Source organism: Lactuca virosa, chromosome 1 (genome assembly GCF_052849685.1).
Source record: "Lactuca virosa cultivar CGN04683 chromosome 1, Lactuca_virosa_CGN04683_v6, whole genome shotgun sequence".
Taxonomy (NCBI): Eukaryota; Viridiplantae; Streptophyta; class Magnoliopsida; order Asterales; family Asteraceae; genus Lactuca; species Lactuca virosa.
In genome coordinates this window covers 298,782,537-298,807,228 of record NC_136426.1, presented here as the reverse complement: position 1 = coordinate 298,807,228, position 24,692 = coordinate 298,782,537, and the positions used below count along the sequence as shown (strand labels likewise).

At 32.3% G+C, this 24,692-nt stretch overlaps 1 protein-coding gene across 2 annotated transcripts; it reads right to left on the bottom strand.

The window, feature by feature from the left end:
• Positions 1 to 12,692: 12,692 nt before the first annotated feature.
• On the bottom strand, positions 12,693 to 23,740 carry LOC145109789 (palmitoyl-monogalactosyldiacylglycerol delta-7 desaturase, chloroplastic-like). 2 transcript variants are annotated; one of them, XM_079046949.1, is made up of 5 exons: positions 23,379 to 23,740; positions 22,671 to 22,811; positions 21,834 to 21,974; positions 13,136 to 13,242; positions 12,697 to 13,058 (listed from the first exon to the last, which is right to left on the bottom strand). In XM_079046949.1, the coding sequence occupies exons 1-5, from the start codon at positions 23,736 to 23,738 to the stop codon at positions 12,842 to 12,844; spliced, it is 966 nt and encodes a 321-aa protein (XP_078903075.1). In that variant the 5' UTR covers positions 23,739 to 23,740; the 3' UTR covers positions 12,697 to 12,841. The 2 variants fall into 2 exon arrangements, with proteins under 2 accessions (XP_078903080.1, XP_078903075.1); XM_079046954.1 differs by lacking the exon at positions 21,834 to 21,974 and having other exon boundaries at positions 12,693 to 13,058.
• Between the last annotated feature and the right edge of the window lie 952 nt (positions 23,741 to 24,692).

Sequence of the window (24,692 nt, the reverse complement as noted above, 5' to 3'; positions counted from 1 at the left end):
ACTTCTAATACATCACCCGCACCCAAATAGGCCTAGATCTTACCTTCTTAAAAGCCATAAGCTTTATAATGACCGACCTTCGGGCCACAGCCTCAGACTAGGAGTCAATTCAGAACAGGGTGTTACATCATAAATCTGAACTTTGGTAAGAAAGTCAATAGGTATTGATTTCTAGAAGTCCAGCTGGTCTCTGGGTACATGTCAAATCTAGTGGGAGCATAAGTTTTATGCTACTAAGGACATAATTATTATGCTAGTGGGAGCATAATCATTATGATAGGTGTTGCGAGTTGGCAATGCTATTTATAGGAAACAAAGTTTTGATTTGCAAAGTTGCAGAGTTTGAAAAGTTGTTTCGCTATAGTAAGGGAGAGAATACTTATACTTTATTTCGGATCTAAAAGCTTAGATTGAAGTATTAATCGTACTTAGTCATGAACATATATGAATACCATTTTGAAATGTTTCAACATTGAAAATTATATATATATATATATATATATATATATATATATATATATATATATATATGGAAACATTATATCACGTCTTTATGTAAGACATTATGAATCGTATCCCATACGCTTCGGGTATAGGATCGATTGCATATGCTATAATATTTACATGTTCTGATTTTCCAAATGCCTAGGGCATTAAGAGGAAAAAATGACCAGAACCGGATATGACTAAAGTAGTTTAACAACAGTCAAGGACGATCTAAGGTTCGCTAAGGATTTATCGCTTGTGAGCAGTTGGAAGTATAGTAATGGGCGGACCATATCGACATTATTTTTAATAGATGGGATTCTGTTAAGAATGAATATTCATATGGAAAATATGAAAACGTTTCCATATTGGGAGTTGGATATTAAGAATCTATGTGAATGTTAGAAACTTTTATGCAAGAAGGATGTTCAAAGGAATGTAATTTGAATGTGAGACTTCATATCTATGGAGTTGTCTTATAACAATCTCTAATAAAGCACTTTGTAATCTCATTGGCAAAGTCTTTGTAACTTTGGTGCTATGACATTACAAAAGGATCATTGCGTAAAATGTTAGAATCTAACACATTCTAATAGTGACAAGAATTTAGTATTCTTACACTTGTGATAAGGATTTGGAATTGTGAAATGAGCATCATTGGAAATGTTTTCAATTGATCTATTTCACAAAGAAATGACCATAGATAAACATAGTGTGCATGCTTGGAGCATGGGATAACTATTGTTTTAATTCAATTATTAAGTTGATTACTCGAAACATTATGCAATGAATAATGTGTAATCAATATGATGATTAAATAATAAGTGTTTTATTTATACTCAAAAGTGTTGAGACCATATTGGATTTGATTATTCTTGTGTTTCACTTCGCATGTTTTGACTTCCCGAATAATAAGATTATTCAAACTATCCACAGCCGATCATAATTTGGAAGTAGGTATTGAGGTAAGACTGTCATGAATCCGTCTGTAGATTGTCTAAGTGTTTAGTCATAGCAAAAGTTTGCTGCAGTATTCATGAGTACTCCTGAAATAAGATTTGAGTATTGGATTAAACCCACGCTCACATGAATCACTTCATGGATTTTATCACAAGTGATTTTGAGACGATAATATCTTATATTCTTTAAACGGAGACATATGAGTTGTTGTTTACGAGTCGGTTGCACATTGATAATATGTAAACACATCAGTAACTTGATGTTATAAAACTTATTGTTGTATGTGATTTGGTGAGTAAATAGTACAAGCATATAAGTCGAAGTTTATCTATTCCTTTTACCCAATGTGGGATAAAAACGATATATGTGGGCCCCTCGATGATTTAGTGATGACAACCCTAAAGCGCTTGGCCAAGCCTGGACTATGTTGATGTGTTCAATTGTAGTCTGTTGTCAGTCGTCATAAATCGAAAATCGGAAAACAACACATGGACAGAGAGAATGATTATAATCCATGTCTCATGTCCATACGATATCTAGAATGGAGGAATATTTGATCCCTTATCTAAAGGACGCGTTACAGATAAGATCAGAGTTCGACAGCGGCTTTTGAGAGCTACGATTGCTAATCGAATTCTGAAGTCGTACTTGCAATAATAGTTATTAGACTTATCCAAGTGGGAGACTGTTGGATTAGGTGTCTAAGACCATAACTATTTTTGGTACGTACTTAATTTTATTATGAGCATGGTCCTTTTGGGTTGCCTTCACCATAGCAATTTGATAGGATGAATTATGTGAAATAGGTTAATTGTGATTTATTAATATGTTATAAGAATAATATATTAATTGAGAAATCATATTATTTAATTAGTATTGATCAAGAATTAATTAAGAACTAATTTAGTGATCAAAAGATATTAATTAAATAAATGGAGACTGATTATGAAAATCAGTAATAGTTGTAGTTTGGGCTCATGGACTCCATTGGTATAGGGTGGACGAAATCTCTATGAGAGTCCATAAAGATTTCGTCCAAGGCTTGCCAAATTGGATCCATATGTTGCTTAGGGCCTAAGCAAGGGAATTAGGGTTTCTAAGTTGTAAACCCTAAGAGCCTCAACTATAAAAGGGACCCCTAGCTCCTAAAAATCGGCACCTATGATCCCATAAGAAACCCTAGCCGATTTTAGGAGTCCCTAACCTCTCTCTCATAATTCTCCATTGCTACTTGATTTTTGTGACTCCATTAGAGGTGAAACAATTGGGGCACTAAGCTTTCAAAGGTCAAGGAGTTCTTGTTATTGCTACATAACAAGTGAGGTAATGTTCCAAACCCTATTTTACATATGAATTTCGAAATTGGTATGCTAGTATTAGGGTTTATGCTTTGGATGATTATTTGCATGTATAACTTGAGAAAAACCTAGATCTAAAGCATTAGGGTTGCATATACACCATAGGAATGTTGTAGTGCTCAAAACCCATCAGACCATTCCCAGGCATATGCTAGTCACATCTTGGATAAATATAGTTGATCAGGCTATATTCATCCCAGACTTGATTACATACCCTAAGTTCTACTCGTAGTGTTCAACTTATCTTAATACTTTTGTATTGTTCTTATTATGACATTGTTCTAGTATGTATTCATGTATGTATACTTTTATAAAAAATATTATTATATTTAAAAAGTATATTTCTTGGTTAGAGTGTTATAGTCCCATTGTATTTATAGTTGTATATCTTATATGGTTTGATATACTTAGTTGACTATAAACAATGCTCTGATACCAATTTGTCACACCCCCAAACCAGGATGGCGGAAACGTCCGGGGGTGGGTGATTATCATGTATTGTATCATAACATAGAGAATAATAGTGACCAAAGCAAACACAACCATCATAAATATAATTAAAAAGGTTACATTGTTTCATGAGTTACATGTTTCAAAATCAATTACAATATGATGATAAAAATGATTTGTCTGACGCCTTAGCGTCCCGTCCTCAAAAGCTGGTAGTTACATGTTTTAGTGATTACCTGAGAATACAAGTAGTTTTGAAAGAGTGTCAACAATTAAGTTGGTGAGTTCATAAGCGTTTGTATGTAGAGTTGAAAGACTTTCTTTATAAAAATATAGTGTTCGTTCCAGAAAATCCAATATTTTCCTTTTAAAAATGAGTTGCAGTCTTAAAGCCCAAAGACCGAAATGTACAAGTATTTTCCATACTTATAATAGTATATGCAGTTTTAAATTATATAAAACCGTTTGAGTGAATGTATCCCCATAAACTATATGTATCGTTGTTTCCCCATGTGAGTTATTATAAACGTGCTAACGACATAGATGGCCTGTTATGACGTTCTTCAGGCGTCAGAATGTTAGGAAATTTGTCACCCCAGACCTGCCGGTCTAGTTGTTGCAAGCAGCTTAGGTGCGGGATTGGCAGTCCCAATATAGATCTATACACCACTATCACGCTCTCTTACTTGAGACTCCGATTATAATACAGGACTTTTGTAGGTACACTGATTTGTACGTGAAGATTTTGGCTCACAAAATTTGATTCAACGAGTTTACGTATAGTGTAATGAAAACCCTTCTGAAAGTGGAATAATAAGTTCCCATAGTAAATTTCATAGTGTAAAAGACTCATAAACTATACCGATTATAGTTTATCATAAATGTTTTGTAGTGATGAGAAACCTTTATATGTATGATTATCACCTTTTCATGGAAATAAAATAGCATGAAAATAATCAATATACATTTCCTTAATATTATACACTTTGCTCAACATGTTACAAAGTGTTGATGATTCATAAACCATTCTTCAAGAGTTTATTTTAGTATTTGGTTTTCGTACCCATATATAAATATATGAATATATATTTATACTTACATAGGGTCTAGTATACTTAGCCATTCACAACCAATAATTATTTTACATCAAACATAAATACGTGAGTCTTTGGTACGAAGATATTCATTTTTCTAGTCTTTAACTTTTATGTTCACGTTTTTAGAAAAAATCATAGAAAATGAGTCTAATTTGTCCATAATTTTTACCCTGACCTTTAGTGGTTCCTAACCAGCGTAAAAATGTTCATTTTCACAGAGTGGTCCGAAACTGTTCTGAAATGATAGGCATTTTTGTAAAAATCACCATAAATTGTAGAAAAATCGTATGAACGCGTGCGAGTAGTCTTTAAAAAGTTATAGACCTGAACTATTTTCATATTTTACAGTTTTGAAAAATATTAAGTTTAATATGGGTGAAACTGTCCGTGAATAGATCACAACTTTTCTATAAAAAGTTGATCTTTAAGTTTAGATTATGTTTTAGTGACATAACTTGTATTCCCCCCCCCCCTAAAACTTAGAAAAAATCGAAAATGTAGGGGTATGAACTCACCTTATGTGTTTTCTTGATGAGTGGAAGGTTGAGGATGAAGAGTTTCAAGTCAAGAGCACTTGAAAAATACTTAGAGATTTTGATGATCCTATGGACGTTAATATGTTAATATGTGTGTAAATGATTTATGATTATTATGGAAGTATATAGAAATCTTCGAAGTTGGAGGAAATACTTACCAATAAGGAGGAAGGACCCAAGAACACTTTTTGGAAAGAAAACGTGGCTATAGAGAGAGAGGGTGAGAGCTCTTTTGTAGAGAGAAAAGTGGAATTTTGGAAGTAATAGTGAAGTGAGAGTTAAATCTCCTGATCACTTATTTTATAGGAAGAATTAGGTAGGTGGATGGGTTATTGGGATGTTTAATAGATAATGATTTGACCAATGGAGACTAGAGAAGTGACATAAAGGTGACATTGGGTTTGATGGGGGATCCACTTGATCCACTTGTGCTATATAATATATTTTTAACTTTAGATATTATTTTATGCAAATGTGTGATTTATATTTAATAAAGCTTTAAGATGTGCATAAAATATGAGTTTAGGAGGTCTAGGATGTGAAAAATATGAGTTTTATGTAAATCCGCTGTCAAAAACTCTTAAAAACGACGAAAAGTCCGAAACAGCCAAAAATCCGGAGTGGTGTCCGAGAGGGTTCGCTGCGAGAGGGTTCGCTGAGAGGGTTCGTTGAGAGAGGGTTCGCTGCGAGAGGGTTCGCTGCGAGAGCATTCGTTGTGAGAGGGAGAGGGTTCGCTATGATAGGGAGAGGGTTCGTTGTGAGAGGGTTCGCTGTGAGAGGGCGAGAGGGTTCGCTGCGAGAGGGTTCGTAGTGAACTTGTCGTTTCCCATTTTCTTCTCCCATTTCGAGTGGTTTTCAACAAATTAAAGGGTTGGGATGGTATGGGTGTTTATGGAAAAGGTTGGACGTGTGATTCTTGTTACTAAGAGAGATTTGGGAGAGATTTGAGAGAGATTTGGGAGAGAGAGATTGTGAGAGATTGTGTTTGTAGTCTTTGTTGTGGTTTTGCCTCGTAGTGTTTAGGATTATGAACTCCACTACGCGAAGGTCTGAGTGTTATTTATCCCCGAAGTATATATAGTTGAATTTTATCGAGTTGTTACATTTCCCACCCTACTTAGGGTTTATACTGACAATTGGTAAATTCTGAGTGATACTTCGTATTAAAATAGTAAGTTGTACATTAGAAAACATAGTGTAAACCCTAACGTACTAGTACTGGTCGAGTTGACCGGGTTGACTTGTTGACTTTGTTTGACCTAAAGTTGACGGTTGTCATAGATGATGACTTGTTAATATGAAAATCTCGACAGAGAAGGAAGAATCCTGAAAGCAAGAGTAGAATTAGAATTTTGTTCATCAAATGTGAAACGTAAACACAGTCGTATGCGATTGGCAGGGAGGAAGGAAGCTTCAGCAGCTCGGGATTGAGGATTACGACACTTCCGTGTGTGTGTCGATGAGAAGAAAAGAATGGAGGCGTGCTAAAGAGAAAGAACATGAATGAATTAGGGCTGAATTAGGGCACTTCCGTCTTATTAATTTATTTTTGATGAGTTTTAATTGTCTTTATTAGGTTTCCTAATTTTAAACTTTTTATTTTTGGTGAGTTTTAATTTTCTTTATTAGGTTTCTTAATTTTAAACTTTTTATTTTTGGTGAGTTTTAATTGTTCTTATTAAGTTTCCTAATTTTAAACCTAAGATATTTTTTTATAAAATTGGTGGACAAAAAATAAAAGGGTTTGAGTAAATGATTATGTCAGCAAAATGATCCAATGGTGCAAAATCTAAGAATGAAATGCAATCAATAGGCCTGATTGTTGAAGATGATGTAATCAGATTTCTCTTTTAATATATATATATACAGATAGAGATTACACGATTCGTCCCAGGTGCAAGTGCCAAAATACACGTTTAGTCCATATTTTCGATTTTTAACTCGGACCATCCCTTGTTAAATTTAAACTTGCATGTTTCATCCCTAACACTAACACCGTTTATTTTTTTGCCGGCAACCCATAGTAAATGACGATTTTACCCTTACTGATATATTTTTATCCTTTTTTTTATTTTTTTTCTTAATATTTATATTGTGTAAAATATATTGGGGGACTATGCCCACACTTCACACCCCTTCCCCGCCCCAAACTCTGCAGTCCCAGCGTACACATACACCTTCTCCGACAGGAAAAAAAATCAACCCATAATAATACAATGTATCAAACATCAAGAATAAGACCTGCAAGAACTGTGAATCATTCAAACACCGAGGGTTTTGATCAATCACAAATTTAATCAATCAAAGGTTTAAAAATGCAAACATATGGGTTTAAATCAAACACAAAATTAAATCTTGAAGTAGCCAAATTGAGTAACATCGACGACTAGAACCTATCAGTTGAAGCCTTCACCTTCGCGTCTTGTGGCACTATTGACCAGAGCTTATGCACGTTCTTAAGGTAATAGAACTTGTTTCTGAGCTTATGGAAATACCGCATACGAACATTACCAAAGTAAACAGGATAGTACTTGTCGAAGAGGATCTGATGGTGGTGCATACCTCGGCATTACCATGACCTCCGGGATGCTTTTGCTGCTTTCCGATACCACCACGTCCAACGCTCACGTCGCCACACTTCTTGTGATTCTTCTTAAATTTGGTCGTCAACATCCCCAGTTAAGCAAATTATGGTGAAGGGCGGCGGTAGAAACCCTGTGTTATAGTCCTTCAAAAATTATTCCTTAAAGACTCCAAGTGCCCTATATCTCTTCCAACTCGGCACCCCTTTCATCACCATAAAATCTTCGTCACCCTCTTTCTTCGCCGGAAAACATGAAGAAGGGATACCCGATCAGTTGTTCTAAACCAAAAATTCACTAGAGATGGAGATAGAAGATCGGGGTTCCACGCAGACAAATACGTTGTTGTCGGTTATGGCTAGAAAGCGAGGTCGATGGAGGAACAGAAGCCAAAGTGGATTGCGTTGGTGGCCATGCCTCATATGGTCGTCTCCCTGGTGTCCCGTGGCCAGTGAACGAAAAGGGTGTGGATGAACGCTCCTATAGTGGGTTGCAGACGAAATAGAGAAGAGAAGGAGGGGGATTGGGGGTTTCGATGAATGTGCGTTACAAAGGCTAGAGAAGAGATGAGAGATTGGAGAGGGTTAGGTTTAGGTTTTCATTAATCTATTTATTCAATTTATTTATTTTTCATTTTAAAAGACTGAAATACCCCTTGTATATGGGGCACTTAAACGGAACAACAAACGGTTAACGATGTTAGGAATGAAACGGACAACAAACTAAACTATGATGGATGATCCGAGTTATTTTTTGAAAATAGGGATTAAATCTGCATTTTGACACTGGTACGAGGGACAAATCGTATAATTTACTCTCAGGTATATTTGAAGTAGTGGTGATGTGTATGAACCCATTTTTATACGAACGGTGGATGCGGAAGTAAGATATCTCGAGATTAATCGTGTTTTTGTAAGTATGAACACGAAGAAAATATTATGAGTTCGAATAAAGAAGGCTAAGAACAAAGAGAGATAATAATATTAATGAAGAACATGGTGGGAGAGAAACTCTCCCTAGGTGGGAGAACCCACCACTTTTCTCTCTCTCTAGATTACATTGTGAGAAGTACAAAAGTAATCTCTAGCTAAGAAAAGTGAGCTAGCTTTTTTAAGAGATGACCAACTCTCCCTTTATATAGGAGGGAGAGTATTTACACCAAAATACAATAAAGGGAAAATACAACCTAACTATCACTCATTATTTGTAGAGCATTTCCATGCTCCAACATTCTCTCCCTAAATGCTTACAAATGATGAGAGATACAACAAGTGATACAAGGCTATAATACAGTAATCCGACTAGCAAGTGTGGTAATAAAATGAAACATCGTGAGAACCAAATGCTGAAATGTCTCTGAAACTCTGAAGTGTCTGTGAAGTCTGAAACTGGCCATGAATCTCTAAACAATGAAGGTCTTCGGCTTCAAAGCACAACCAATAAAGCAGAAAAAAATTAAGATCCAAATCTTCAAACCAGTCATAATCACCCGAAGAAAGAGGTCATCATGAACAAGTAGAAGATCCAATAAAAGAAACACTTCGGCTTCAAAAAGTCTGAAAAAACATCTCGAGTTCTCGAATTATAATACACCGAAATTCTTCAAAGAATAACCTGCTAAAAATGTGAAGCATCCATAAAATGAAGTCCGGATAAAAATAATGTGAGTCCAAAGACATGGTCCAACAATGCCAAAAATTTAATCCAAGGATCAAAAATAAGTGACACGTCACATCGCCAAAATAATCTTCGTCTTCAACATATCACAAATCCAAACTTGAGAAATCATAAAATTTGAACCGGATGTGAACACAAAATCATCATGTGGTAGAGTCCGAATAATAAATAATCTGAATCGGAAAACATTGAGTAATGCCAAAATTTTGATCCGTAAAGACCAAAAATAAGTGCCACATCGCATCACTAAATAAATAATCGTCTTCAGAAGTCTTCAAAAATCCAAACTCAAACAATCACAATAACCAAATCTGGATGATATTCTCTCCCTATTTTTGATAACCAATGAGCGGATATCAAAAATCAACAAATCATCGGATGGAGAGTGTCGGATACCAAGAGCTAAGAGAGCTCTCCCTAGATGTATGAATGGTCTCGATAAGAAACGAGAAAGAGTAAAAGAGATACTCTTGTGGTCATGAGGAGGAGGGTGACATAGTTGCTGAAGCTGTGTTGAGAAAATAATCTGTTGTGCCAAAAATATATATCCAAATATCCAAACTGCGGTGCCGAAACACTTGAAGTGGCTTCAAAGAAGGTAAAGTCCACTTACTTAAAAATAAGCAACCAAGTCATAATAATCCCATAGTGTGAAGAATGCGGAAAAACTTTGTTGATCAATCGCCGTTGCGGTGCAAGCATCACAAAGAATAATATGAAGTCCGACTGCGGTATGGAGTAATCTTCCAAAAATAATCGGCATGAAATGAACCAATGTGACAATCCAAGGTTCGGTTGTGGCAAAAATTGGTATTAGAAAAATAATTTGTGTAAAAAAATAATTGGTTTTAATAAAAAAAAATTGGCTAAAATAAAAAAAATGGCTAAAAAAAATTAGCTGAATAAAAATAATTGGCGTTAAAAAAAATAAATTGGTGTTAAAAAAATTTAAAAATAATAATGATAATAATAAAAGTGGCTGAATAATAAAAAAGGAGTTAAGAAAGAAAAAAAGGGTTTAAAAAAAGGGGGGAAGGGCTGATGAGAGGGGAAGAAAAAGGAAGGGGGAGGAGGAAGGAGCTGAGAAGGGTAGATCTGAAGTCTGCTGATGGAGGGTGGTTGCGGTGGGAGGTGGGTTGTGGATTGGTGGGTGACTTCGGATGAGAGGGGGTGAGGCGGGTGAGGTTGGTTACGGATGGAGTGGCTTGGGTGCGGACGCAAGGGTGAAGGATGGCGAATCAGATGTGGGAACCGAAGTCAGGAGCTAAGATTGCGGTGCGATGGAGTGATAAGCGGTTGCGGTGCTAGACTACAGTAGGCGCGTTGCGGTCCGAACCAGGGAAGGAAGGCTGCGGTCCGAACCAAGGCAATGATCCGAGCCGAGGGCAAATGAGGGGTTTTGGCTGCGGTCAGGAATTTAAGAAGGAATTGCGGACAAGGCAGCAGTGTGACCGAGGCTGCGGTCATCAGCAATCTTGATTTTTTTTTTTTGATCCTTTTTTTTATAATAATAAAGGACAAAAAAAAAAGGATTTTGGGCAGAGGAAAAAGGGTGTGCAAGTGGGTTTTAGGGGACAAAAGGTGATGAGATTTGTCATAGTCACATGGTTTTTGCTTGGGAAATCAAATAAGAGTGAATTACTCTTTACCCAAAAGAGCAAAAAGGACAAAGTGTTTTTCACAAACACAATTTACGTCCAAATGGTCTTCAACATTAGATTCACAGTAGGAAAAGTTAGAAGAATAAGAACTTTATACCTTTTGTGAAGAAAAAGTTGCTGGGAAAAAAAAAAATTCACTTCTCTTGAAAATAAGCCCATTAAATTTGTGTCTTCTCATCCAAGGAAAAAGAGTTTCCTGGAACAAATTCTTCATCTTTTTCTAGACCACAAAATAATTTCTTCACCAAATATTCTTCATTTCTTCAACAGCAAAAATAATAACTTTTAAGAACATCATTTCCAGCAGTAATTTGAACAAGCAACAGCAGCAACAATTTATTTTTTTTACTAAGATTTGAGTCAACCCGGAAGATAGAACTAAGAACGAACTCATAAAAAAAATTCGGTTTGAAACCCGAAATTTTTTTTCTTGCAGAAACACGGAAAAATCACAAGATAATCACCGAACGGGAGTCGTTCCCTTGAACTAGTCGATTGAACCTTCAAGGTACGACTCTGATACCAATTGTAGGAACTCCTTTTTATACGCACGGTAGATGCGGAAGTAAGATATCTCGAGATTAATCGTGTTTTTGTAAGTATGAACACGAAGAACATATTATGAGTTCGAATAAAGAAGGCTAAGAACAAAGAGAGATAATAATATTAATGAAGAACATGGTGGGAGAGAAACTCTCCCTAGGTGGGAGAACCCATCACTTTTCTCTCTAGATTACATTGTGAGAAGTACAAAAGTAATATCTAGCTAAGAAAAGTGAGCTAACTTTTTTAAGAGATGACCAACTCTCCCTTTATATAGGAGGGAGAGTATTTACACCAAAAATACAATAAAGGAAAAATACAACCTAACTATCACTCATTATTTGTAGAGCATTTCCATGCTCCAACATCATGGCATTTGTTTATTGGCTAAAAAATCTAATCCGGGATTTGGTGCTCTATTTCAAAGATATAGGAAGAGAGGGTAGATCTTGCAAGGCTTTTCAAAATGAAAATTAAAAATGGCTCAGGAACCACGCTTTGGTATCAGATTGTTGGTTTGTAGATGGGCTTCATTTAAAGCGATTTCTTGGGCCTTGAGGACAGTTTTTAGGAAATTAGAAAGTGCCACCGCTTATGATATACAAATGATGATATTTTCTTGCGTAAAAAATAGAAGCAAAATTTGTATAGCGAAATTTTGAAAGAATATAAAATATTTGTTATGGTAGTTTATTTCCTAACAGTTTGGTCCTTTTCCTACAAACCGTTTTCGGGCTTATACCGACTTCTATTGGGTCGCTGGTAAATTAAAATTCATATAAGTACCAAAAAATTAATGGATCGGTAAAAAACTTAGGAAGAAAAATTAAAAATCTAGATAATTTTCGTGAACACGGAACTTGAAATAAAAATCCAACCTAAAATCACCATAACCCCCACAACAAAAAAGATTGGAAATCAATATAGAAGAGGTGTGATAGACATAGGCAAACGATAAGGCATGGGAAGTCATTCAAAATTGTCGAGATTTTTGGATGATTTGTAATTCAATTTGAAAGTTCCATTAAATTTTGCCTACAAATCCTCTTATTTTTTTTAAAAAAATTAACTTAAAATCATATGAAATTACCCCAAAAATTAGGAATCAATATTTTAACATGTTATATTACTTCCTTATTAGAAAAATATATATGTAATTTTTCTAGGCTTTGTGAAAAGAAAACCTAAATTATAAGAAAATGACATCTGATCAAATGCTTAAAAAAATGATAAGTGGCAAAAAATAATTTTTATTTATTAGAGTAGATTATATTAGAGTAGATATCAACATTTTAGGTTGTAGTTCTATTTCCAACTAAAATCAAAGCATAATTTAGGATATTCGTGAAAGATTTCAACAACAAACAAACCTTAATATACACACATCGAACAAACAAACCTTAATATACACACATCGATACATATAGAATTATCAAGTTCCAATATTTATTTTTTGTAAAGGTATGCTTTATATTATAAACAAACGCTCAGTCATTTGAATTTATTAATAGAATTGAAATTGGATTTTTTAAGCTTTTGGGCTTCGGTTGGCACTTTGACGTTGGTTGCCAACCCTACTCCTTCAAGAAACTTTATAATGTACCAAGTAACATCTATTTGCCACCACTCAAATCCATGTCGAGCTGAATACTCAAATGCATGATGATTATTATGCCATCCTTCTCCGAAAAAAAACACTCCTAACAACCTTCACAAAATTTGGACAAACATTTATTTATGTTGGATACAAGTATAATTAGCACATTCAGATATATAAAAACATACCAGTTGTTCTTGGAGAGATCTCCGGTATTCCAAGATTGGTTTCCCCAAATATGACAAACAGAGTTCACAAAAAACGTGAGGTGGTATACCCATACAGTCCTAACACCCTACATAAACAATGTAGATTGAAAATTAATTAAATATATGTATTATCGTACACATATACATACTATTTTACATTTTTACACACATTATATCGAAAGCAACATATTGTACTACAATTATTTTATGATTATGTATCAAGTATTTTTTTGTTTATTTGACGAGACAATATACGATAAATCATCAATTCGCTTTGAGATAAACAACAATTATTTACCATCACCAATTCGCTTTGAGATAAACAACATTTATTCACCACACTGTTGTTCCTTTTATTCTTTGTTGTTGCAAATTAACCTTCTAAGTTTAGTTAATTTGGTTCAAAAAAAAATTATATAAACGATGAAATTACATATTTGCAAGCATCTAAGTCAGATATATTTGAAGTAGTGGTCATGACATTTGTTTATTGGCTAAAAAATTTAATCCGGGGATTTGGTGCTCTATTTCAAAGATACAGGAAGACATGGTGGATCTTGCAAGGCTTTTCAAAATGAAAATTAAAAATGGCTCTGGAACCACGCTTTGGTAATTGGTAAAGATTGTTGGTTTGTAGATGGGCTTCACTTAAAGCGATTTCTTAGGCCTTGAGGATAGTTTTTAGGAAATAAGAAAGTGCCACTGCTTATGATATACAAATGATGATATTTTCTTGCCTAAAAAATAGAAGCAAAATTTGTATAGCGAAAATTTGAAAGAATATAAAATATTTGTTATGGTAGTTTGTTTCCTAACAGTTTGGTCCTTTTCCTACAAACCGTTTTTGGGCTTATACCGACTTCTGTTGGGTCGTTACTTACTCTCAAAATTTGTCCTGCGATAAAATTTAGTAGTTGAATAGTAAAATTTCATAGGGGTCTATGGTTCAAACCTGATACACCAAAAATCTTGCTACGATTGACTTGTCATGGATTTTGAGACGGATTGACTTAGACCGTTCAAAATGATACAATATATTATTTTTTAACTCGCAAAACAAGCATTAAATGAAAAAAAAATAATCGAGTCAAAAGTTGCTTAGAAGTGATTAAAATCTTTACAATATCCGATCACCTTAGGTAAAAGAATTAGACGGTTATTGTAATTCTATAATTCTTGTAGTGATACTTGATACATTTACCATTTATAGAATTCAAAATGAAATAAACAAAAGTAATATTAGTGTATCAACCCACCCTTCAAAATTATCGGTCTTTGAACGGATATTAAACTTACACTAAGAACATCTCCAATGGTTACCCATGTTATAACTTAAAGTTATTGTCACCTCATCATCTATTAATTTTGATCTCTAAATAAATGACTTCTTCAATGGTTGAACTTATTTTAATAGTTTTTTTATAAATTTAACTAATTTATCTTATTCTATCTAAAATGTTTTATAAAACATCTAATTTAATTAATCCTTTTTTAAACACAAATCATATCTTAATATGAAAATATATAATACAATTATATCGAGTCTTTATTTATACACCTAAAATATGAAAAATGATTATGTTTTAGTTATAAAAATACAACAAAAACATTGACAATATTACAAATTAGTTATAAAATGACATATCTTTAAAATGGAAGGGTTAAAATGTACAAGTTATCATACTCTATTGACCACTCAATATATAAAAAAGCAAAAAAGTTGTTTGCTCCAATGGTTTTAAGTGTTCATTTTTTATAAAAGTAAATAGAATACACTATAAAAAAAACCTCCCATTGGAGATTCTCTAACATCTATTGATGTAGCAATATAACAAAAGAAAGAATTTCTTAATTTTAATATTAATTTTAACTTACATTAAGACCAATTTTTACCAAACACTAAAACATTATTATAGAAACTAATAAAATGTTGTTGGGTTCCCAACAAATCTATAAAATCACTATTTTAAAATAGTAAAATAAAATGGTTTTATGTTCCAATACAATGGTGTTTGGTTCCATTAACGGCGTGTTCGGCACGGAGCGTTTGAGAGCTTCTAGCGTTTAACAAAACGCTCCATTTTGAACAGAAAGCCCCTTTCGACACTACAAGCTTCTAGCGTTTAGTTTAAACAAAACGTTCCAAATCCAAATGTTACTTCATGTAGCGTTTAACAAAACGCTACAAGCTACAAACTACCCGCTACCAGCTAATTTTGCCGAACACGACCTAAATCTCTAAGATTATACAGTGCACCAACATCACACACCACGGTTTGGTGAGGTGGCACTGCCACTGCGGCAGTGCGGTGAACACCATACTGGCCAGTATGCAGTGTAGTGCAGTGTCCACCCCATACGAGACCAACTTACCGTACCTTTTTCTTTCTTTGTGGCTGTTTTAAAATCAACAAATTTAATATATATATATATATATATATATATATATATATATATATATATATATATATATATATATGATTTTTTTTCTCTATAATAAATACACACATTATTTCACATTTCAAACTACACAACTATCAAATATCTTTATATTCTCTATTGTTAAATTTTGAAATGTCTTCATCATCTTCCACTTTGTCGGATATATTGACATTGCAGGAGTCGGCATATATCGGGAACGTTATGAGAATAGTAATAGTGTATCTACAAGAAAATGAATTTCAAACTTTGCGTTCAAAGACTATAAATCATTCTTTATGGAGAAATCATGAGGCCTAACACAAACCATCTTGTGAATGACTATTTTGACGATGATGTAATCTACACTGACAAATCTGGACGTCAGTTCTGGATGAGGAAAGAATTATTCAAAACTTATTCATACACATTGTTGATGATGTGAATAATCGATTTCTGTATTTTCAACAGAAATGGGAAGCAAGAGGCAAGAAAAGTTTCTCTCCAATTTAAAAAAGTACAACGATAATTCGTCAACTAGCATTTGGCATGGGACCGGACTCATGGGATGAGTAGTGGAGGATATCAAAGTGAACGACATGTAGAATGTTTATACAAGTTTGCTAAAGTTGTGATTATCCTTTATCATGGTCGGTATTTACGCAAGCATGTAACTAGCGACATCCATCAATTGTATACGAAACATGAAAACAAGCATGAGTTTTCTGGAATACTTTGTAGTATTGATTATATGCTCTGGGGTGGTCATTACGCCCTAATGTGTGGCATAGTCAATTCATGTGAAGTGATCGAAAACAACCAACAATACTTTCAGAAGCAGTGACATTGTGTGATGTTTGGATATGACATACGTATTTGGGCCATAGGGTGCCAACAACGATCTCAACGTTCTAGAATAATCGTCGAATATTCAACAAAATCTACCTTGAGAAATTGTATGATGTGTCACTTCAAGAAAATAGAAAACCATACAAGCGTGGGTATTACCAACTGATGGGATATATCTCAAGTTAGTTGTATTTGTGAAATCATTATCGTGTCTAAACAATGAAAAACGATTAAAGTTTAAGTCGACCCAAGAATCAGCTAGGAAGGATGTCAAGTGAGCCTTTGGTGTTCTAGAGAGACGTTGACAGATACTCAAAGCACCGACATGATCATTCGAGCATAGAATAATAAGTAGCATGATGTATGTATGCATCATATTGCATAATATCATTATGGAAGATGAAGGAAAAAACGATTTGTCACTACAATGAAAACGACAATTTACTAATATTCGAAGGAGTAGGTATTGGTACACCGAAAAACATAGCGAACAGAGGGGAAGTATACAACAAAGTTGGACACCACAACCTTTGGGTTGATTTTGGTGGAACATGTCTTAAATGCTAATCTAAATCTCGTCGTTGGTGATTTTTACGACGATTTGTTTGACGATACAAATGACGCATCAAATATGTTTGTAGATGATTTGGTCGACGACGATGATGATGTTGACAAGACAAATTCCAATCATTTAAATGGGGCGAAGAAGAATGAAAAGAAAATAAAGAAAATAATATGGCTTAATATGACATACCTAAAAAATATGATAAAATGACCATAGCCACCGATCTAAAAACAATATTTTAATTTACATTAATACTGGTTTTTATATATTTAATGTTAAACAAATAAGCAATTTAATGTTTTATGGTAGAAATAACACTTACGACCCATTTATTGAACTCAATTTCAATCAAGCGTAATTCAACCGGAATTATAAGTAATTCAACCTCAATAATTTTACAATAAGTGAATCACATTAAGTACAATTTTTTTTATTTTATATAATGAATACACTAGTTGTCACATCTGTGTATTATATGGGTTTATTAAAAAAAATTATGAAGACCTACAAACATAGGGAATTTGAATTTATAAACTAAAAAAGAAAATATTGAATTATTAAAATGTAATGTTTAATTTGTTATTTTAAACTTTTTATTTCTTTTTTTTAATTTAAACATATATTTTAAATAAATAAACAAATGAAATAAAAGGAGTAAATTTAGAAACTTAGAAATTAAAAAAAAGTTGCATTAATTAAATTGATATGCATTTATTATTACATTTATTACAATTATTACATTTAAATATAATATGAAATTTAATAAAATAAAAAAACCACAAAATGATAAGTGGAAAAACAATAAATCAAAAAATCTTAAAAAATGACATGTGTTAAATATAATGAGAATATGACATTTGGCAGAAATGATTTTTATTTATTAGGATAAATGTTATTGGAATTTTTGTAAGTTTAAGATAAAACTTCATAAAATGTCTTTGTGGCTTCCTAAAATCTCAGATATAACCTCTATTTAAAAAAAACAAACTTTATAAAAGATTTATGTGGTTTTTAATTTATATTATGACTGTCACCTACATAAAAAAACATTTTATATCATTTTTAATTTATTTTATATTTTCTTTAACTAATTTGAACTTGCAAAAAAGTAAAAAGAAAAAGAGAATAAAAAAACACCCCCGCCCCTACGTGTATACCAACCCCAAATGTATACACTTCGATAATGGAAGGGAATCGGCGTCACAGACCATGGAAACACCCCCCTCCACATACACACCCCCCCCCCCCCCCCACCTTTAATACCTACCGACTACATATCCCAAACTGTCGATGTTGTGTCTCCCTCTGTGAATCAGATTACACCACAAACAACCATATATCCTTTTAATCGATAGTCGCCACATATCTATGCATGATGGAGATCACCACCCCATTAAGCAACTGATGATCACCATCGCCACTAAACTACGGACCGTTGGACCACCTGATGACCGAAGTCGTTTCTCGCTAATGCACTAAACGATCACCTCCATTTGTTCTTCCTTGAGCCGTCGACGAAACACATGTATGTCGTCGCTAAACCACTGATGTACCACAAGAGCACAACTTTGGTTATAAATTCATGAAATTATTGTTATTTTACTAAAATTATTTATATTTTCATGAAATATTTCTTCCTCTATGCCATCGTCGAGCCTTTTTAACTTAGTTCCTCATGAAATCGGTGTAGATTTTATCCCCTATGGAATTTGAAATGTTTTTTTTATTGATGCTAAAATCTGAAATGGTTTCGTGAATTGGTAATCTTTTTAATTCAAAGTCATCTGCCAACTATGAGGTGGATCGTGATGGTATTGGAGATAGTTACTAATTGGAAGGGCATTTTATGTAAAGGAATGTAAAGATTCGTGTCAAATAATGTAATTTTTTTTATGTAAAATAATGCAATGGAAAATGGTAAGAATGTTTGGTTAACATATGTGATTTTCTTATTTGGGTTTCAAGATCATCATGTTCATCAGTTGTACAGGTGTGTGAAAATGGATGATGGAGTTTGATTTTTTTCTTGAAATTGGTGGTAGACGGTGGTGGAGGGCAACTAAAGAAAGGTGAGGAAAAGGGTGGGCGTGGTGGTTTATGAAGATGGTGGCGTATAATGTGGTGATTGGAAGATGTTAAAGGTGGGTCTTGATGAACCAGTGGTGGTCCGATTGTCTTGGATGGTGGCAAGTAAGGGTCTGAAAGGTGATGATGTTGGTGTTCTGTGATTGTGACGTTAATGGGTATATGGTAGTCCGACAGGTGGGAGTTGATAATGACAACGATGGTGATGGAGGTAATGTGGGACATCAACCAGAAAGGGAAAGACAAAATGTAGGGTAGGGTAGGGTAAGATGAAGTAGGTGGATGGGGTAAGATTTTTTAATTCTTTTTATTTTTTAAAATTTTTTTAAATGTAAAATTAATTAAAAGAAAATGTAAAATAAATTTAAAAGGATATAAAAGTTTTTTAGGTGGAATAAGGACCATAGAAAATATAAATCACATGGATCTTCTATAAATTTTTTTAAAATTGAGGACATTATTATAAAAAACTACAGGGAAAATGAAGTTTTGCCTAGATTTAATTTTTCTTATTTTCTACATTCTTCTAATTTTATTGATTATATTTGAAATTTCACTTTATAACCATGCATTAAAGTATTAGACTTGTAAATTTATAATGCTAAACATTATATAATATTAAAATTAATTACTTTAAAATAATCAATAATTATTATCCATTAACATCATATCCTAAATTGATAATGTACGTTATCTATTTATTTATCTTCCTCCGTTTTATATTTTAACTCATTCAAATAAAATCGTTAAAAACAAACAATTTATTTTTTAGAGGGAAATGAGCACTAGCCATGCCAAACTATATGTCCGTTGTCTATCATGATGTAATGTTAGACACAGGGCGGGTCCAAAGATTTAGTGGGCCCAAGACGAAAAGAAAAAATAGGTCCCTAAAGTTGAAAATAGACAAGCCTTTATAAAATTTATTATTAATATTAAAAAACAAAAATATGGCTACAACATTACAAAAACAACTAATTTAAAGAAAAATATATTTCTTAGCATTTTTAGATAAGTTTAATTTTCTCTCTCTCTCTCTCTCTCTCTCTATATATATATATATATATATATATATATATATATATATATATATATATATATGTTCTAGGAATTTTGGGCCCCCTAAAGACATGGGCCCTGGGCGACCGCCCGGGTTGCCCACCGTTTAGACCGGCCCTGGGATTAACTATTCACTGAGGAGCTGGAGGTATCAAAATAGACGATGCTTTCATTTAGCCAAACCATCTGAACCAAATCTTGAAAAGACGAGATTTTTATAAACATGTATGAAAAACAAAGGGTCAAGAGATGCTTACTGCACGATCTACCCAACCGCTAAAAAAATTTGCATAAGATAACATAGTAGGAGGTCGGCCCCTACCCAAAAGGGAAAAAGGTCTTCTATTCATAGTCATGAAATCTCTATCAATAGAACTAGCCTCTTTTTATTTAGTGAAGGACATACTATATTAATTCTAATATTTAATTCATTAACTCCCACAAATTTATGTAAATATTTGACCTGTTTTATAATCTTATTTTATTATATTTAATGAAAATAACAATGATATCTTATAAATTATCTAAAAAAATAACAAGTTACATCGATTTATTAAAAATCATCAATTGTTATTTGAAATGTTATATATTTTCATTTATTATTTAAATAATGAGAATTTATTTTTAAGCAACTAAAAGGATACCTAAAGAAATATTTTTCATATATATATATATATATATATATATATATATATATATATATATATATATATATATATATATATATATATATATATATATATATATATATATATATATATATATATATGTGTGTGTATTTGTTTGTGTTTGTGAGGAATACACAAATATCTGCACATTGAATATTAAAAGGATAGTTTTAAATTAGTCAAAACTAATATTAAATAAAAAAATAAAGACATTTTTTTTATATAGAACCAACGGATATAGACCACTAAGATGATGTGGTTCACAATCAATATTAATCGTTAATCACATTAATTTCAACATTTTTTAAATACATATATTTTCTGATATTTTCTGGTATGATTTGAATAACCATAAATTTTAATAATTTATATTATTATAATAATAATAATAATTCAATGATCGATGATGATAAGTTAGTTAATTTTAACAATATAATTAATCGTGTAATTTTATTATTTTGTAATCTTACAAAAATGGCTCAGAACATAAAATTCTTAGTTTATCTTTGGAATAAATGTTAGAATAAAAAGAGGAATTTGTAGAGGAGGAATGGTCTTGTCCCCGTTCTTTTTTCTTTGAATTTGTTGCTTTTGTGTACTGTTTGATTTGGTCCTCGTCTAGCTTCTTGCTTCCGGGGTCTTTTTCATAAAATTGGTTGTTTCCAAAAAATGTAATATACTTGGTTTATAACGTAGTTAATTAATGAAGGAGGGTAATCAAGTTATTTGAGCAAACTACATAATCATGATCTAGATCTGTCAAACCTTCATTTGGTTTTGGTTGAACTTTAGCATGTAAGATCATATTTTTATGGACCATATTGATAGGTTTGGCTATATATATCATGCCAACCCTAACTTTAAACGCCATTTTTAAGTATGTGCATATGATTTTTATAAAAAAACTTGTCTTTTTGTAACTATTTATCATATAAAAATAAAAGTTTATTAAAATGACGTATTCAAGTGGAATATATGGGAAATAATTATGCATAATGAGTTTATGAAATGAATTCAAATGAAATTTATATACCATTCCCCAAACCAGGTATGTAAATCCACCCCATGCATATAAGAGAGCACCACATCCAAATAAATGCCACATGTATGTTTTCCGTATAAACATGTAGAATGTCTGATTTTTTAAATCCTCTACATTTTTATGTTCCCGATACTGCATTAAAACAACCAATATAAAATAATTTCATGACGTGTACTCATAGCAAATGCGTTTTGACTAAGGGTGTGTTGGGATTTCTTTTTAAACTTAAAAGTACTTTTTTTATAAAAAGGATTTTTTGTAAATTTTTTTTTTCTAAAAGAGGGTTTTTAAAATGTGTTTGATTTGACTTTTATAGTTTTTAAGTGGCAAAAGCCAAAAGTCACAAAAAGACATAATTTCATGATTTTTAAAAAACCATTTTTTTTTGTTCTTAGCAAAACGTTGTTTTAAAACAAACTTTTATACTTACCAAACATCTTTTGGACATTTTTAACTTTCTGGAAACCAAAGAAAAAAGTCTCAATATTTTTAGAGAAGTTTCACTTTAGTCCCAAATTTTATTTTTTAAAAGAAAAATCTTAATTATTTGATTTTACACGATAATATGTCATTCCTGTTAAAAAAAGATTTTTTTTAGTTAATTTGAGCCAAAAAGAAATAATCAGGACTTTTCTGTTCAAAAAATAAAATTCGGGACTAAAATAAAACATTTCCAAAAATATTAGGATTTTTCTGACAATATCCGTTTTGGAAAAGTTAAAAGTCCAAAAGTTATTTTAAATGTAATGACAACCACCCTCTAAAATTCGAAACAATATATTTATAATCATAAATTAAAATTATAACAAATTATCGAAACCTTGATACCTTTTCAACCATATATTCACTGTCAAAAAGCCAACCCATATGACTAAACCAAAATCCATTAACGGGTGAATGTGTATCATTATTCGAATCCACATATTTGTGATGGTATCTATGAATGCTCACCCAAAATATTGGATCTCCCTGCATGTAAGAATATAACCTAAATATTATTTATATTGATCTTTCTAAATAACGTTTGATTTTAGTTTTCTCATAAAGTCTTGGAATATGAATATAATGAAAAGTTGTAATCTAAATAATATATTTAAATAATTGTTAATCAAACAAAGTTTCTTATAAAATTTTATTTCAATATTATAGAAATATATTATTTATTATAATGTTATTTATATTTGAATGACCTTTTATTACGAAAATCTTAAATATTATTTATGTAAAAAAAAAATCATAGTGACCGTTTCTGTAAATTACAAGATTATTATAAGTAATAAATAGATGTGTGGTAAAAATCTGAAATAGATAAAATGTATTATTCATAAGCCACTTTAATTAATATACATAGTATAATATATATAATATTATATAAAGTTCATTAAATTCATATAAAACTTCCTAAAAAACATAAATAAATTTTTTTATTATCTTGCTTACTTCATTCATTCGTCAATGAATATGTTTTAGTAAACAAAATCTTAATCAAATTGAACAAAAATTACATTCGGTATAACGGTGAAGTTAAATACAAACCTGGGCAGCTAGGACCCCAAAGTAAACACACATATACTCGAGCCATTTGGGGAGTTTGAAACTATGATGGGACAAAAGTCGGTGATAAGAAAGAGTTATACCCAAAATTCCAGTAAGCAAGTAACCAGAAAATGCAATCCAAAAAGCATCCCAAGTGAAAGCAAATGGTGCAAAGAGGGTTAATATATGGACAAAAGTGAACCATAATGCCACTTGAATGTCTATAGGTTGCCATTTTCGACCATAAAATTGGTCTCTAGGTTTTGTGACTATCACATCGGAAAACGGTATTTTCCGGTGATCCGATTGGTTTCCACCATCACAGTCGGAGAATGGCACCGCTAAATTAAAGTTTCTCATATTGTTTTAGTGCTTGAATAGTCTGTGTGTTTCTTACGGGGTATAAATAGCCAAATTTTATGGGCTAATTAAATGATAAAAAAGTTACAAAATCACCCCATAGGTTTAGTTTCTTTTCTCAAAGAGCACCCAATTTTAGTTAATGATGTGAATGTACGTAAATCCTCCCTTGTGGAAATATTATGAAGTTAGTGGTCAAAATTGCGTATGATTTAATCAAGGAGAACCGTCATGCATTTGCTTATAGTTTGATTTTATATAGGGTGGCAATTAATGACATACAACAAAAATACACGACACGAAACGAAATTGAGACGAAACTGAAATTCGAATTCGTGTTCGTGTCAAATGTAAAAAGCACAACGTCGTGTCGTATCGTGTTGGTGTTCAAAATTTAACACGAAATTGACACGATTTAGCATTTGTTTGTCGTGTTTTCCGTGTTATGTATGAATAAATATTAATTAAATACATTAAATATTATTTCATGTTATCTTTGTCGTGTCGTGTCGTGTTTATCGTTTTTTAATCGGTTCGTTTTCGTGTTAGTTTAAAAAAACCTGACATTATGTCGTGTCGTGTTACATAAAACATTGTCGTGTCGTGTCGTGTCAGACAAAAACACGACACGATGGCCCGATTTGCCACCCCTAATTTTTTCTTTATTTTGTTGAAAGATATATACTATTTTAATTAGACTAAATTACATTAGTCCTATGATTTATAAAAAAACTAGGTTAAAACCCGTGGAACCCACGGGTGTTGATTTTTAATTGAATTTAAAAATTAATTATATAATAAAATAATATTTCATTAATTTAGAAAACTTATGAATTGTAATATTACATTTTTCAATAACTTTATGATTTGTAAGTATTTAATTACACAATAAATGGTAAGTATTTAATTAGAATTGGAGATTTTTAAAACCTTTATTTTTGGTGCATGATTCTC